This window comes from Rhamphochromis longiceps, linkage group LG17 (assembly GCF_057381845.1).
Source record: "Rhamphochromis longiceps isolate RC_006_pf linkage group LG17, R_longiceps_female_GT1.1, whole genome shotgun sequence".
In the NCBI taxonomy this organism is placed as follows: Eukaryota; Metazoa; Chordata; class Actinopteri; order Cichliformes; family Cichlidae; genus Rhamphochromis; species Rhamphochromis longiceps.
Window position 1 is genome coordinate 11029501 of NC_140573.1, and position 16245 is coordinate 11045745.

The 16245-nt window shown below is 42.6% G+C and overlaps 1 protein-coding gene across 1 annotated transcript; it reads left to right on the top strand.

Annotated features, from left to right (window-relative positions):
• Positions 1-2194: 2194 nt before the first annotated feature.
• Positions 2195-12871, top strand: LOC146649328 (multifunctional protein CAD-like; the record flags this gene model as incomplete). The annotated part of the gene is made up of 14 exons (XM_085387575.1): positions 2195-2263; positions 3222-3455; positions 3547-3768; positions 3863-4051; positions 4582-4706; positions 5325-5458; positions 5833-5945; positions 8637-8804; positions 8911-9093; positions 9833-9937; positions 10378-11430; positions 11731-11784; positions 11886-12234; positions 12334-12871. Coding segments are annotated over 11 exons (1743 nt in total), but the record flags the coding sequence as incomplete, so codon positions are not given.
• Positions 12872-16245: the final 3374 nt, after the last annotated feature.

The window sequence follows — 16245 nt, forward strand, 5'->3', positions numbered from 1 at the left end:
ACTTCTTCAGTCTCAGCTGACTGCAGGGTTCTCCAAATCTTATAAACAGTACATTTGTATAATGACTGAAACCAGCCCACCGAGGGAACAATGGGCTGGGAGGTCAGTTCCTTAATCATAATTACGAAAATTCTCATGACCGTTGATCAACAACCACTGACCAAAACCCACTGATCAAAGACCACAGATCAATGGCCATGAGTACCATTCACAGAGAGTTGGGGAATGGCTGAAATCACAGCATTGTAAGATGGCGAAAGATGTACCCTTAGGCCCCCTCCTCGATTCAGAGATGGTCTTTCCCTTTTCACGTAAATGGCCTCCTTGACTCCGCGCTCAAACCAGCGTTCCTCTCTGTCCAGGATGTGTACATCCTCATCATTGAAAGAGTGTCCACTGGCCTGTAGGTGTAAATAGACCGCAGAGTCCTGGCGAGACGAGGTAGCTCTTCTGTGTTGTGCCGTCCGCTCCGCCAGAGGTTGTTTGGTTTCCCCGATGTATAAATCCTGGCAATCCTCCTGGCACTTAACAGCGTACACTATTTTACTCTGTTTGTGTCGGGGGACCCGATCCTTGGGGTGGACCAATTTTTGTCGCAGCGTGTTTTGGGGTTTAAAAGCCACAGAGACCTGGGCCCTATTTCAGGAAACCGGTTTAGAAAACTCAGAGTGAAAAACGATACTCAGGGTTGAGTAACCCCGAACTGTCCAACTCGGAATATTCGGTTTCAGAAAGGCTGATAACAAGTAGTTCAATCAACGCGGAGTTGCTTTAACCCCAAGTTAAGCGCGCGCACGAGAATACGTAAAGCCCTGATTAGTGGAGCACAGATTAAGCGAGTCACCATGGAGATGGAGGGAAAGAAGGCGCGGTCAATGTATTTTACAGCGCTTGAGGCCGAAATTCTGATGGCAGCATATGCCGATAACATGCAAATTTTGCGGGAAAAAAGTAACACAGCCTCAGCTGCAAAAGAAAGGGAGCATGCATGGCAAAACATAGCCGACAGAGTCAATGCGTGAGTGTTAATTTAAACATTGATGTGACCCAACAGGCCCCAAACGTTCCTGGCAGCAAGTAAAAATGAAATATAAAAATATAGTCCAAACAGGTAAGCTGTAATTGTATTATGAGCCATAGTGCTTGGTCTGTTTGTCCCATGTAAATCAATTGCAGTTAGAGGCTACATTAATTTTCTTTCTGTAAGCACTTATTGAAATTATCTGAGCACATTACAAGTACATATTTGCTTACTCTGTATGCTCAAATGTGACCCGTTATAGCCAACAGAAAAAAAGCGGAGGCCCGAAAAACAGGTGGGGGTCCTCCACCACCACCACTCACAGAGGCCGAGCAGTTGGCGTCCACATTTGTGATAATGTTGGCAGCATCATATATGATCTTCACAGTGCAGAGAACGCAAATTAGCATCCATTACTATAATAAAATAATTTGTTAGTTTGAAATGCTACAGGGAACTATGTACCTGTACATTAATGCTGTGGAAAGACTTCCTGTTCACATAGTCTCCTTCATTTACCGAAGGAGCAATGATTGGAATGTGAGTGCCATCTATACAGCCAACCACGCCTGGGAACCGTGAAAATAAATGTAAAATTTAAGTAGTAGTTCAAATATCAGCACATCATGAATTAAGTTTTGGTCATCCTGATACCTGCAATTTTGTGGCATCCCTCTTTGATAAATCTTGTGGGTCTATGACCGGGGAACACCACAGACGAGTACAGGAGACATTTCAGTGCAACGGTAACATTCCTGACTGCCCGACAGACGGTAGCCTTGGAAACGTGCTCAGCGTCATCAATATTATACAGAAAGCTCCCGTTTGCAAAAAACCGAAGTGCAATACAAATAATATGTACAGAACTGAGAGAATTTCCACGATGTGTCACATGAGCAATATTAGGCCTGAGGATGTTATTCAAATGAATTATAGATTGTGCTGAAAAACGGTAACGTTCACACAGAAAATCATCAGGAAATGATAAAATGTCCAAACGCGCTCTAATCACTCTCTCCCGGCGGAAAGCAGGTTAGCTTCACAGAGTGTGTCATCATAGTGACTCACTCAGGATTAATCTAAACTCGCTTTGTGAAACCGAAAAGCCAGAGTTTTCGTTAACTCAGGGTATACTTACTCAGAGTTTGCACTAAACCGGCTTCCTGAAATAGGGCCCAGACCTCCAAAGATCTGGCTGACAAAGTCTACTTTCTGCCGATTACAGCAGAGTACGTCACTCAGGTATGGATTCTCTCTGTTGCAACTCTGTGACTGATGAAAGAAGAGAAACTGTGGACACAGTGAAATTTGTAGGTCAACTGTTTTTTGTTTGTTTGTTTTTTCGGATCAGTCAGTATTGACCCCAGATTGTGTTTGTCTTAAAGACTGAGGGGTCTCACATAATCACAGCCCACCACAGAACACAGAGCAGTTCTGCACAGGTGTGTTTGTAGCTTTGGTGACTGTTGAAGGTAGTTCAGTCTTCTTTTGTGTCTGTATTGTAGGATTTGGGGCAGTGGGTTCTAGGACAACCTTTATTTTTATTTCTTTACTGTGGATAAGATACACTTTTACGTGGTCCATCACTTTGTTTGGTTGAACACTTGAATGCAGCACTAGCAAAGCAAAGGCAAAACATGAGCTTTGTGTTACAGCCCTTAAATCCGCGGCTCCATTGGAAGTCATCATGTAAGATAAAGGTTGGTGCTGGTGGACTAAAGAGAGCTCGTTGCTCCACTCTGGTTTTTATATAGATGCAATATAGTGACAACAGCCAGTAATTAATTAGTAAGAGAGGAAAAATAAGAGTGCGGATTAATAATGATAATGAAAAGAAACAAGTTTGAGGACAAATATTCCCTCAGATTTTTACCTTCTTTGCCCAGGTTTATTTAATGTAGTTTGTTATTATTTTTATTTTTAAATTTCAGTGTTCATAATACATTTCTGTAAAAATGTGCTGGCTCAAAGATATAAAAATCCCCGCTCAGCTTTCTACCTGCATCCATCATACGGCAGTATAGAGTGGAAACGAAGAGGCTAAAAAAAAAAAAAAAGATGACTTAAGCTGCTTTTAGTTCAGTTGCAGACTTCCAAATGTCTTGGATGGGATGAAATTCCCAGTGTGAAATCCACAGAGCTGTTTGTCTCATTTTCATGTGTTGTGAGTGCTTCGTGTCATTACATCTTGTTGTTACAGGTGATAAAAAATGAGCGCCCGGACGGCGTCCTGCTGACTTTTGGAGGTCAGACTGCACTGAACTGCGGTGTAGAGCTGACCAAGCAGGGCGTTCTGGAGAAATATAAAGTGCAGGTTCTGGGAACTCCTGTTTCCTCCATTGAGATGACCGAAGACAGGAAAATCTTTGTGGAGAAAATGGAAGAGATCAATGAGCATGTAGCTCCCAGTGAAGCAGCTCTGTCGGTGGAACAGGTGAGGAGACGTGTTCGCTTATAAATTAATAGCTTCTGGATTGTTTTTTGCCCCAGTGAAGTCTAAATTTATCTGATTAACTCTGCTGTAGGCGGTGGCGGCTGCTGAGCGTCTTGGCTACCCCGTCTTGGTTCGTTCAGCGTTCGCTCTCGGAGGCCTCTGCTCCGGTTTTGCCAACAACAGAGAGGAGCTGACCTCTCTGGTAACGGCAGCATTCGCTCACACCTCTCAGGTGCTGGTGGACAAATCCCTGAAAGGCTGGAAGGAGATTGAGTACGAGGTGGTCCGGGATGCCTATGACAACTGTGTGACTGTGAGTAAAAGGAGACCAGAGAACAAACAGCTTATACTCTCTAAAAAAAAAAACTGAGGGCGATTTAAAGTGGCTGTTGTTTCCTCTTGTTTAGGTGTGTAATATGGAGAACATCGACCCACTGGGTATCCACACTGGGGAATCCGTTGTAGTGGCTCCCAGTCAGACGCTTAATGACCGCGAGTACAACATGCTGAGAAACACGGCCATTAAAGTCATCAGACATCTCGGCATCGTGGGAGAGTGTAACATCCAGTACGCTCTTAACCCCGAATCTGAACAGGTAAGCATATATGTGAAGACCTGGGTGATGAAAAGCACAAATAGGACTGTGTTCACCTATAAAGTGGATCTGTTTTGCATTTCCTTATTTTAAAGCCAGTGACATGCTGTAATGAATAGTACAGAAAGTGTAGGTATATTGAAATAAGCATGGGTGGTAACATGACTTTAAGTATATACAGTTTATATGGCTATAGGATGTACAGAGTGTGCGGCTGGATCTGCAGATAATGTAACAGCCAGGTATGTCAACGGCTTACATTTACTGTTTTGGCTCCAAACCAAGGTTGTAAAAAGTCTTTGCTATGTAAATTCTAGTTCAATAAGTTTTAAAAGAAAATTGTTTTAGGTATCAATGTGACCAAGTTCATTTCATACAAACCAGGAATAGATTTGTATGAATAGGCTTTATGTATCAGAACAGGCCTTTAAACAGGTCTTGTGTGCATGGGGAGCTGGTATTCCTGCTCCTGGTCTAATTCCCGTAATGTGTGTGATTGAATTGTATCTTCTATGTATAATGTGTTGCAGTACTACATCATTGAGGTGAATGCCCGCCTGTCACGGAGCTCTGCTCTGGCCAGTAAAGCGACTGGTTATCCTTTGGCCTACGTAGCAGCTAAACTTGGTCTGGGGATCCCGCTGCCACAGCTCAAGTACGTCTCTCAGCTTAAGAACGGCGGATAATGATCTAACAGGGGCATCGCTGCTTTTAAAGAATGATGACATCCAACAAAGACGTTCCAGTATTCTGCTAAACTGAACATTTTTTAAAAGTGGGGTTTAAAGTATTCAAGCTTAAAATCAATTTTTCTATATTAAACGACCAAAAAACAATTGTGATGCATAGATGCCTGTAAAGTAAGGCAGCACAGACTCGCTGCCTTCACTGCATGTGGACCTGTTGTGCTTACCCTGAATAGTCACCCCCACAGTGTCACACCGACCCAGGAAACATGTAGCTAGTCAATCATTACACTTAAAGACATCTGATCATTGAAATTCAATCATTTTTTTTAGTATAAACGTTTTCACAATTTTTCATCAGCAAAGAAATTTGGAAATGTTGGTGACAAGATGATATTCATCACCTGCACAGCTGGCAGTTTGGTTAATTTGAAGTTATTGTTTTGACAAAACTGCTTTGAGCAGTTGCAGCATAAGCATTGTAGTTTTTTTTATTTTTTGGCATAAATGTCTTAACTGTAAAGCGCCTTTAAATTAAGTGATTCACCCATGAAAAATATTTGCACTGCGTCTGTATTTTTGTCCAGAAACTCAGTGACAAACTCGACAACGGCAAACTTTGAGCCGAGTTTGGATTACTGTGTGGTGAAGGTGCCTCGCTGGGATCTCAGCAAGTTCCTCAGGGTTTCCACCAAGATAGGCAGCTCCATGAAGAGTGTTGGTAAGAGGCAAAAGCGAGCTTGGAACAAAAATATGTTGTAACAAATTGTAAATAGGTAGTAGATTTAGTACTGTTAGTATTCCAGAACATTTTAAAAATACTTAGTTTGGTCTCAGTAAAGCTAACAATAAATTCAGATGGTCATCTTTTGCACCTACTATGTTTTTTTTCTTTCTTTTTTTATTCTTATTTATTTATTTTTTCTGCACTGCTATCACAGCAGATTTCTCCATGAGGGCATTAAAGTTTTACTCTACTGCTTTATTTCACAGTTTGATTATAAAGTTAACCTTTACCAGTGCGAGCAGAGAAGCCAGTAAGTCAGGTGCTTATTATGGATATTGTGCTCAGTGCTTGAACCTTTTCTTCAACAGGGGAGGTGATGGCTATTGGTCGTAGCTTTGAGGAAGCCTTCCAGAAAGCTCTGAGGATGGTGGATGAGAACTGTGTTGGCTTTGACCACACCATCAAGCCTGTCTCTGAAAAGGTAACCTCCCATAGCTGAAGTCCAGGTTAAATGGTTGTACTGGTTAAAAAATGCCTTGCTGCTGCACGACCTGTTCACTGCAGTGTCAGCAAATACTTTATCTCAGGTTGAAAGATTTTTAACCATTTTCAGCCAACCATGCAATGATATGATGATTCATATTTGGTCAGAACACAACATTGGTGCTTTTGCTATGCAATGCCATCGGCTTTTAAGGATGAGTGATGGTGCTGCACATTAAAGCATGTTGATCTGTTTTACTACACCTCTATTAGGATGGTGACCCTATAAATGATTGTGATAAGGACATTTTAAAAGGTCAAAACTGTATTGTTCTGTCTTAACGGGACCAGTAGATGGTGCCAGATCTCCCCTGAGCTATCTACTACTGTAATGCTTCCTGCTTCTGGGTTTTTTGAGGAATGTTTCATTGCATGCTGTTAACACTAGGAAGGCCCAGAGCCCAGCCATTTGGCTTTTCTACCTTTAAAACCCGGAGAGCAGCCAAATGGCTGGTAGGCTTTTAGCTAAGCTTTAGCTTCAGGCAAGTGGAAGCTAAATTGGCTAGTCATTCATATGTAAATTGGGTTGTTACCTGGGAATTCTGGAGGGAGGGGAGTGGGGGTGTGTGGATGAGGGGGTGGGGGAGCTGCTAAAAGCGGTGAGCTTCCTTTTGTTTCATCTTGATGCATTCTCAATCATCCAGGGAAACAAATCTCCAAAAGTCACCAACTTGGAGTGTTTCAGTTTGCCATCTTAGGGAGAAATCAACACACATGGGTGTATGTCCTTTGTTGCTGAGATTTATTGATAAAAACAGTACAAAAAATCAACCATTTGTACACATTTTTACAAATAATTATAAAAAGTGAGTGAGTACATTTCAACATTTTCAGCAATCACTCACAATCCTGGCACTGCCATGGTATCTGTAGTCTGCATTTACCTTGGCTTGGCTTCCTGATCAATTGTCCACTACCAAAAGGAAGCCAAGCCCTGTGATCACACCTTGTTTTGTTGTAAAGGGTGGCAGGGCTTGGCTTCCTTTTGGTAGTGGAGCATTGATCAGTCGTCCATTGTGGCATCAATGTGATCACACCTTGTTTTGTTGTAAAGGGTGGCAGGGCTTGGCTTCCTTTTGGTAGTGGAGCATTGATCAGTCGTCCATTGTGGCATCAATGTGATCACACCTTGTTTTGTTGTAAAGGGTGGCAGGGCTTGGCTTCCTTTTGGTAGTGGAGCATTGATCAGTCGTCCATTGTGGCATCAATGTGATCACACCTTGTTTTGTTGTAAAGGGTGGCAGGGCTTGGCTTCCTTTTGGTAGTGGAGCATTGATCAGTCGTCCATTGTGGCATCAATGTGATCACACCTTGTTTTGTTGTAAAGGGTGGCAGGGCTTGGCTTCCTTTTGGTAGTGGAGCATTGATCAGTCGTCCATTGTGGCATCAATGTGATCACACCTTGTTTTGTTGTAAAGGGTGGCAGGGCTTGGCTTCCTTTTGGTAGTGGAGCATTGATCAGTCGTCCATTGTGGCATCAATGTGATCACACCTTGTTTTGTTGTAAAGGGTGGCAGGGCTTGGCTTCCTTTTGGTAGTGGAGCATTGATCAGTCGTCCATTGTGGCATCAATGTGATCACACCTTGTTTTGTTGTAAAGGGTGGCAGGGCTTGGCTTCCTTTTGGTAGTGGAGCATTGATCAGGAAGCCAAGCCAAGGTAAATGCAGACTACAGATACCATGGCAGTGCCAGGATTGTGAGTGATTGCTGAAAATGTTGAAATGTACTCACTCACTTTTTATAATTATTTGTAAAAATGTGTACAAATGGTTGATTTTTTGTACTGTTTTTATCAATAAATCTCAGCAACAAAGGACATACACCCATGTGTGTTGATTTCTCCCTAAGATGGCAAACTGAAACACTCCAAGTTGGTGACTTTTGGAGATTTGTTTCCCTGGATGATTGAGAATGCATCAAGATGAAACAAAAGGAAGCTCACCGCTTTTAGCAGCTCCCCCACCCCCTCATCCACACACCCCCACTCCCCTCCCTCCAGAATTCCCAGGTAACAACCCAATTTACATATGAATGACTAGCCAATTTAGCTTCCACTTGCCTGAAGCTAAAGCTTAGCTAAAAGCCTACCAGCCATTTGGCTGGTGGCGGGTTTTAAAGGTAGAAAGGTAGAAGCCTGGGCCTTCCTAGTGTTAATCATGTTCTGCTACTATGTGTGTGGCTGATTTATTTTTATTTATTTATTTATTTTGAGAAAATAAGCCCAAATGTCTGAGCTGATGCTCATGGCTGGCAAATAACTAGCAGCACTTTACTTCACAGTTAGTATGTTGTGCTCCCTCTGCTTACCAGGAGACTCCTACAGATAAGCGTATCTTTGTGCTGGCGGCAGCATTCAAAGCTGGCTACACTGTGGAAAAGCTGTATGAGCTGACCAAAATCGACCGCTGGTTCCTGCACATTAGGGTATTATCAGCATGAAATGTTATTTTAGATAAAGTGCTTTTAAAGAATCCAAACTAAGGTTTGTCCTCTATCACTAAATCCACGTTTCCCTCTAACAGCACAGAGCTGGCCGTCAGAAAGCTGCATCACGATTGGTCCATCCTGCCAGTGGTGAAGCAGATTGACACAGTGGCGGCTGAATGACCGCTGTGTTTTTTCTCTCAGGATGACCAGCTCAAAGTGATCGAGTGCAACGTCCGAGTTTCTCGCTCGTTCCCCTTTGTGTCCAAGACACTGGGAGTGGACTTGGTGGCTCTGGCTACCCAGTACATTATCGGGGAGGACGTGGAGCCAGTGGGCCTGATGAAAGGGAAAGGGATTGTGGGAGTCAAGGTAAGTAGTGTGAAAGCAATCATAAATATTTCCCTTCATGTTAAATCACTTTTGTCTTCTCATCTGACTGAGCATCACGGATTGCTTTCAACCAAATGTCCTCCAGGTCCCTCAGTTTTCTTTCTCTCGGCTGGCCGGAGCTGATGTGGTGCTCGGGGTGGAGATGACCAGCACTGGAGAAGTAGCTTGTTTTGGGGAGAACCAGTACGAGGCTTACCTCAAAGCCATGCTCTCCACAGGCTTCAAGATCCCCAAGAAGAACATCCTGCTCTCCATCGGCAGCTATAAGGTACTTAAAGGTTTCGACTGACAGAAACACAACAGATAGGGATCCAGATGTGAACAGTGAGTTCAGCTCACAAGTGATGCAGCTGGAAGTACGAATGATGCATTTTAGTGGCACATTAAAGTCTAGTCACAACTGTGGGTTATGTTTGGCAGATGTTTTTGTGGCTGATCAGTCACATGGGAATAAACAACAGATTTTATGCATCTGCTACTTTTCTAACGAGAAAAGCAACAAACCTTGATTATTTGTTTTTGCAGCAGCTGTTGATGATTCCACCAACAGCTGATAACTGTAAATATTATCACCATGAGACCAGATGTAGTTAAACTCGATCAAAACCATCTCAGCAACACAAATGGAATAAAAATCATCGAACCACATTTTTTTCTGCGGCGTTGAAATATTATGATCTGTTTGCCTGAATATAGAAAATATAAAAACTAGATTAAGGGGTGACCGTGGTTCAGGGAAGTCTAAAGATATGAATGCTGGGTTAAAAAAACAGCAAATGGAACTGTATGAAAAGGCCATCGATGTCAGATAAGATGAGCTGAAATTGAAACTGTCTGTCTACCACAATAGATTTAAGAAGTTTAAAAGTGATCTGATTTTAAGGAGCATCTGCAGAGTGTTCCGGTTGTGTGAAGCATAGTAAACGAAATAGATTTTTCCAGCTTTCAGCAGTGATGTTATGATTTTATGGTTTATCCAAACTATTTGCATTGACTTGTGTTTGCAGAACAAGAGTGAGCTGCTGCCCACCGTGCAGGCCCTGGAGTCTTTGGGATATGACCTGTATGCCAGCATGGGCACGGCTGACTTCTACACAGAGCATGGAGTCAAGGTAATTCTTTTAACACAGGCTTCATTTTTTGGAGTAACAAACTTTATTTAAATCAAAATCGACTTATTTTGCAGTGGCACATCTGTGAGTGACTCATGAATATGGTCGTGTTTATGTGTATTTGTTTTTAAATGCTTTAATCCTGGTAACCTTTACATCTTTATCATTCCTCTTGAATTGCACATTAAACCAAAGATTCCAGATGAGCAGCACTTATACATGGATACAATGTAACTGTAAAAAATGTTTTATTTTGCTAGAGCTTTTGAAAAACAGCAGAAATTTATTTCGAAATGTCATTGCTCATAGTTGTGGCGTTCACTTAAGTACTTTAATAACACTCTATTTTAAGTATTAATCTATGACAGGATGAAATCAGGATAGAAACTTTAAGACTCTTTAAGATATTGTCTTTAAGTTTGTTTTGTCTCCTTGTACAGGTGACTGCAATCGATTGGCCGTTTGAGGAGTACGATAGCGATGAATGTGCCACCAAAGAGAAGCAGCGCAGCATCATGAACTACCTGGAGGAGAACCACTTCGACCTTGTCATTAACCTCTCCATGAGGAACAGCGGAGGTCGAAGGCTCTCCTCCTTTGTCACCAAAGGCTACAGGAGACAAGCTATGCAGACAAACTAGTACAAAGATACCGGGTGAAGTATTTTGGTTTTTGATTGAATCACAGGTCTCCGGACCGTGCTCTCTCGGGCTCCGTGCTTATGTGTTTAAAAATCTCTTAAACCATATTAAAATTGTTTAGTTAAACTTGTGCTTTTGTAACGTTCAGTATGGCCGGAAATACAGGCTGCATGCCTTGGGGCAAAACTTTATTTCGATTTATATGCATTTGTAGATTTAGAATAAAACTCATACTCAGAAAAAAAACTCTCGCGATCCCCGCAGCCCCCTTAACCTAATCCTTAGAAACATAAGCAGGGAAAACTCCTTAAAAACTCCTCCGCGATTTCCCCAAAAACCCTAGAATAACTTGTTAGCTACCCTCTATTCCCAAAAGCCTTATAATCCAAAACAGGGGGAAAACTCCTTAGTCTTTTTTCTTCAAAAACTTCCCTCTTACTAGCAACCTCTAAAATTCAACGCACAGTCTAAGTTCTACCTCGCTCTTAATCGCCGACCCTTCCAGAGCAGAGCACAATTTTTTCCTCCTTGTTCGTTCCCCGCTCTGCTCCTAAATGCGCTGCTTACATCGTTTGAAAATTTTCCGCCAGAGACCAACTCCCCCTCACTTCGCCCCCTGCCAATCACATAACAAATCGCACAGCTCCCTTCGCACCCCGGTTAGCCAATCGGCTCCAGGTCTGATTTTATGATCTCCCGCTGAGGTTAAGACTGCCGTCGAGCTCCCAGAAGACCTCTGACTTCAGACATATCAACAACTGGCGCCGCTCAGACTGCTTGCGAGCTCGCAACAGCCACGAAACCAGGGATCAACAACAACTGCCTTCGCGTGCCCTATGTGCATATCACTCGGTAAGTGTTAATCTTCCCCCTCTAACTACATTTTCGCATTTTCCTTTTTACCATTCTCTCAAAAGCTTTTTCATCTTCAAAAGCCATGCAAAATAGCTTCTGTAACACTTGGAATACACTTTTTAAAAATATAAATAAGCTCGCCTCTAACACTCAGAGCTAAAAAGTGCGTTTGTACACTAAACTTTAGCAGCGATCATGTCCTCATCAGGTACCTCATTTTTCTCACTCTTGTTCATATAATGTTTATATTTTACTGTTTTTCCCCGTTTGTAAATACTCGTTGTTATTTCTTTTCAGACTCTGAGATAAGCGAGCTCAACTCCTCTCTTTTTGGTTCTCTCGATCGAGTTGGTAGGTTTGGTTTGGTTCATTCTTGTTCTCCCTCTTAACAGCTAATTGTACAAGAAAAACAAAACATTTACCCTCTTTTTCATTTTTATCAAACTTTCTAGATATCTCAGACTTGGACAGCTTTATTTTTTTCGAGTTCGCCGAATTCTTCTCCACCAGTGCTTGAGCGATCCACAGGCAAGAACATCCGTCTCTCCACACACGACAGACAGCATCTGCTCTCTATGCTAGATCGCCCCGCTTCATCCGGCCCCAGTTCCATCCCCGTCGGAGCTTGTTCTCTCCCGCGACCCTCTGGGAAAAACTTGCGCCTGTCCGCCGGGGCCAGGCAAGACTCGCTCTCCGATCTCACTCCGGATGCTCCGGCCAATCGGAGCCCCAGAAACGCTTCTTCTTCTCCGCCATCAGACACACGAAATGCACCGCGCCTGCCTTTGAGACCCAATCACGGTCAGTCTCTCTAGGGTCTCGCTTTTTCTCATTTTATAAAAACTATCCCTTTTCTATTTAACTTTACTAACTGTTTGTATCTTACCCTCAAATTCTCAGGGCATCTCAGAAGGAGGAATAGCAGGACCGGTAGGATCGCAAGGACAACGAGGACAACGAGGACAAGGCGAACACGCACACGAAGGCAGCTCGCTTCAATCGCTCTTCGCGCGGTATCTCTGTTCGCTGAATTAGTTCAGCTCATCTTATAAAAAGTTTGTGTTTTTTTTTCATTTTGTTTTTTCAAACAAACTGTCTTTTGTGGTTTTTTGTTCTTTTAATATATTCCTGTTAAGCAATAATAATAAAAAATGGATAACCAGGAACAAGATATTACAGACCCATTTCTTGCTTTAGAAACAGCGTTAGCTAGGTTAAATGAAAATACACAGCTCAGGAGGGCGAAGCTGGAGCTGCCCGCACCAGGTACTTCTGCACCAAACAATCCATTTTCTATAAATTATCAAAAAGTCTGCTCTTCTCAAGTAAATCAATCTCCAGTTGGTTTTAACCCTTGTATGGTGTTCGGGTCTGTGAGACCCGTTTTCAGTTTTTTTTTGAAAAGAAAAATTAAACAATTTATTTTTTCAACCTGAAATTCATTGGCTTTGGCTTATTTTCTGTGAAGAACATAAACTAATTTTCAATGACCTCATACTGTACCTCCCCCCACACATTTACATTACATACAAGGTGTTCGGGTCCACTGGACCCAGGTCTAATAAAAGTGTTGAAAGTGTAGGTCCTGTGTTCCCACACTCTGTCTTCCTCCTTTCTGGTGCTGCTGATAGTGTTTTCTTCCCCTCCTGCTCCCGCACAAAGTTGCAACATTGTTGAAAATTCAACTATCAACACGTCTGCTCTTACATTCCCACACATTTTACCCTCTTTCTTGAGGGATCCAAATTTTATTTTCTCATACCCTGTCCCACCTGCTAATTAGGGGCATAATACTATAAATAAGACTTTGCCAGTGTGGTTCTTTATCACAACTGATCAAGATGGCAAAAGATTATCTGCTGCGAGGGCCATCCAATTGATTTTGGAAGAGAGAGGGGCTTCGGATGATGATGTTGACAAAGAAGTTTCAGAATATTTCACATTTCTGAAAATTCAGAGTCTGACAGTGACTTTGAAGAAGAGGATGAGGTTGAGCACCATTTAGTAACAAAACGAAGACGAGTACTCCATCTGCAGCCAGCTCAGGACCAGAACAAGCCCACCAGACAGCAAGTGAAGAAATATGGATGTCAATAACTGGTGAAATTGAATGGTCTTCTTGCCCAAGAAATGAGCCACCCTGCAGAGCTGTTACTGTGATAAGCCAGGGCCAACGGCTGACAGTTACTCATGTGCAGGACATCAAGTCTTCATTTGAGCTTTTCATCCCAGATTCCATCCAGAAAATTATTCTGGATTGCAGTAATCTAGAAGGAAAGTGTGTTTTTGGAGAGAGGTGGAAGGAGATGGACCAAATTCCTCCAAGAACCCCAAAGGCCTACTTTGGGGTTCTTATCCTTGCAGGAGTTTTCAGGTCCGAAGGGGAATCCACAGAATCCTGTGGGATGCAGAAACCGGCAAGAACCTTTCCGTGCATCAATGTCTCTGGAAAACTTCCACAAAATTTCCAGGATTATCCGTTTTGATAACCGAGATGACAGACCAGCTCGACGGCAGAGAGACAAGCTAGCTGCCATCAGGACAGTGTGGGATAAGTGTGTGCACCACCTCCCCCTGTTTTACAACCCTGGGCCTAATGTCACCATTGATGAGCAGCTGATCCCATTTAGTTGTGAAACATATTGCTTCACGTGTAAATGTGTTGTGTCTTTCCACTCACTCCACTTGATTATAACTGATTTATTTTTTAATAACATTTTATAAAAACAAACAAACAAATGAGAAGCACATTAATTCATAAATGTGATCTAACAAAGGGAAAGGGAAAAAATTAACCATCTTTGCTGTTCATATGGCTTGTAATTGGGATGAAGTAAACATCTGTTGAGTAATTTAACATAAAATTGTTTGATAGTGTTAATTTGGAAAGCCAAAACTCTAGCGGGTCCACCAGACCCATGAACACTGGCTGAGTAACAAAAATATGAACACCACACAAGGGTTAAATCTGTTGGACCCATAAACAATATTCAAAAATTGTCTTTCCATTAAATGCAAATTCTTTTTTTTTCAACAGCTTGAACTATGTTATTTTAAAATTGACAGTAGAGCAGAAGTCACTGCATCATTTCATCATCAACACGAACCTGAAAAAAGCTGTCTGATATATAGATAAAATAATAACAAACAAACAAACATACAGATATCACTAAACAAAACACCTTATCTTGGTTTTCTAGGTGTTGCTGATGGTGACATAGGAAACTTCAGGATCCACCTAAACAATGAAGAGAAAAATGGTAAAAATGGTAAATGGCCTGCATTTGTATAGCGCTTTTCTAGTCCATAGGACCCCAAAGCGCTTTACACTACATTCAGTCATTCACCCATTCACACACACATTCACACACTGGCGATAGCAAGCTACATTGTAGCCACAGCTGCCCTGGGGCGCACTGACAGAGGCGCGCCCCATGCTGACTCCTCAGTAATATCCATCCACTTATCCTTTTCAGTGTCGCGGGGGGTGCTGGAGCCTATCCCAGCTGTCATAAGGCGAGAGGCGGGGTACCGCTGTGTCGTTGTCAAAGAATGACAAAGAAAGAATCTAGTTGTCGTCCTGCAGAGGCAGCCCTCTCCGCCCATCCCAACCTTGCAGAAAAAGCTGGCAAATCTTGCGCCATCTAGGCCCTCCTCTGTTTTTAGCCAGCGCTCGTCTAGAACTCTGAGTAACTCACTGCAAATTTTTTCACATTTTGCCCTGTATGACAACTCTATAAATAAAAAAAAATTGCATTCACAGAATTGCTCAGTGTCAGCACCAAACCACCCACCACCCAATGAAATTCCCAGCCAGCAGGGTTAGATTTGTGCAAATTATAAACCTTTATTTTCCCGATCCCTGCCCCGCCTTCAGTCCCCTGTTGTGCTTCAGATGATCAACAGGAAGTGTTCAGAGTGCTGTCAGCCTTACGTTGGTGTCTGAGGAAAGAGCGGTGACAACTGGAGGTTCAGATGGGTTGCACAGATTCACACGAGACCCACTACAATCTGGTAAACAGGTATTGCAGTCAGGCACCACTGAACAGCAGGGTAATGTGTGCAGGCATAAGATGCCAGAACAACAGGGATTTCTATCTTTTGTGCCAGGCTTAGAATCAGTCATTTAGAGATGCTGCTGTGTTGAATTTAACCCAGTTAACCCCCAGATGTGGTGAGGCAAAGACACTGAAAGAAATCTCCATCCCGGATCATCCGTGGATCGGGTTTCCTCCTGAGGCGTGAGCACCGATAAGCAGAGTTTTGTATCAGATTCAAAATTATTCAAAGTAACAATCAGGTATGCCGTTCAGCTGGGTTAGTTACGACGTCGGGAGCAGCTGGGAGAACAAAACGACACAGAGACTGCACGGGTTGCTTTCCCAAAATCAACTCAAAGTTTATTCTTTTATGCAGGGTTTTTATAGGCAGAAGGGTTCGTGTGTTTTCAAGTTACAACCATATAAGGAAGTTCCCCCTAGCTCTGAAAGGGGCCTTCTATAATCTCAATATATCTTTGACAGGTCCATTAAACACTAGACAGTTAGAATCCTTTAGGGATATAAGTTTACACATGGTAGAATACTGCATGTAGTCATTTACACTAGGAAATGTTTAACCATATATACCTAAAGGCACATAATCAATTGTATGTGAGCTTTAGCAGGCTGTAAGCCTGAGGTGCACTGAGGAATGCACTTTGTCCTATTATACCACGGCAGGATCAACGCAGCCATGTCTGTTCCAGTTTAAGTGCCTTCTTTACATATAGATGAACTGTTGGGTTTTCCAAACCAGCAGGCCAAAGGAAGT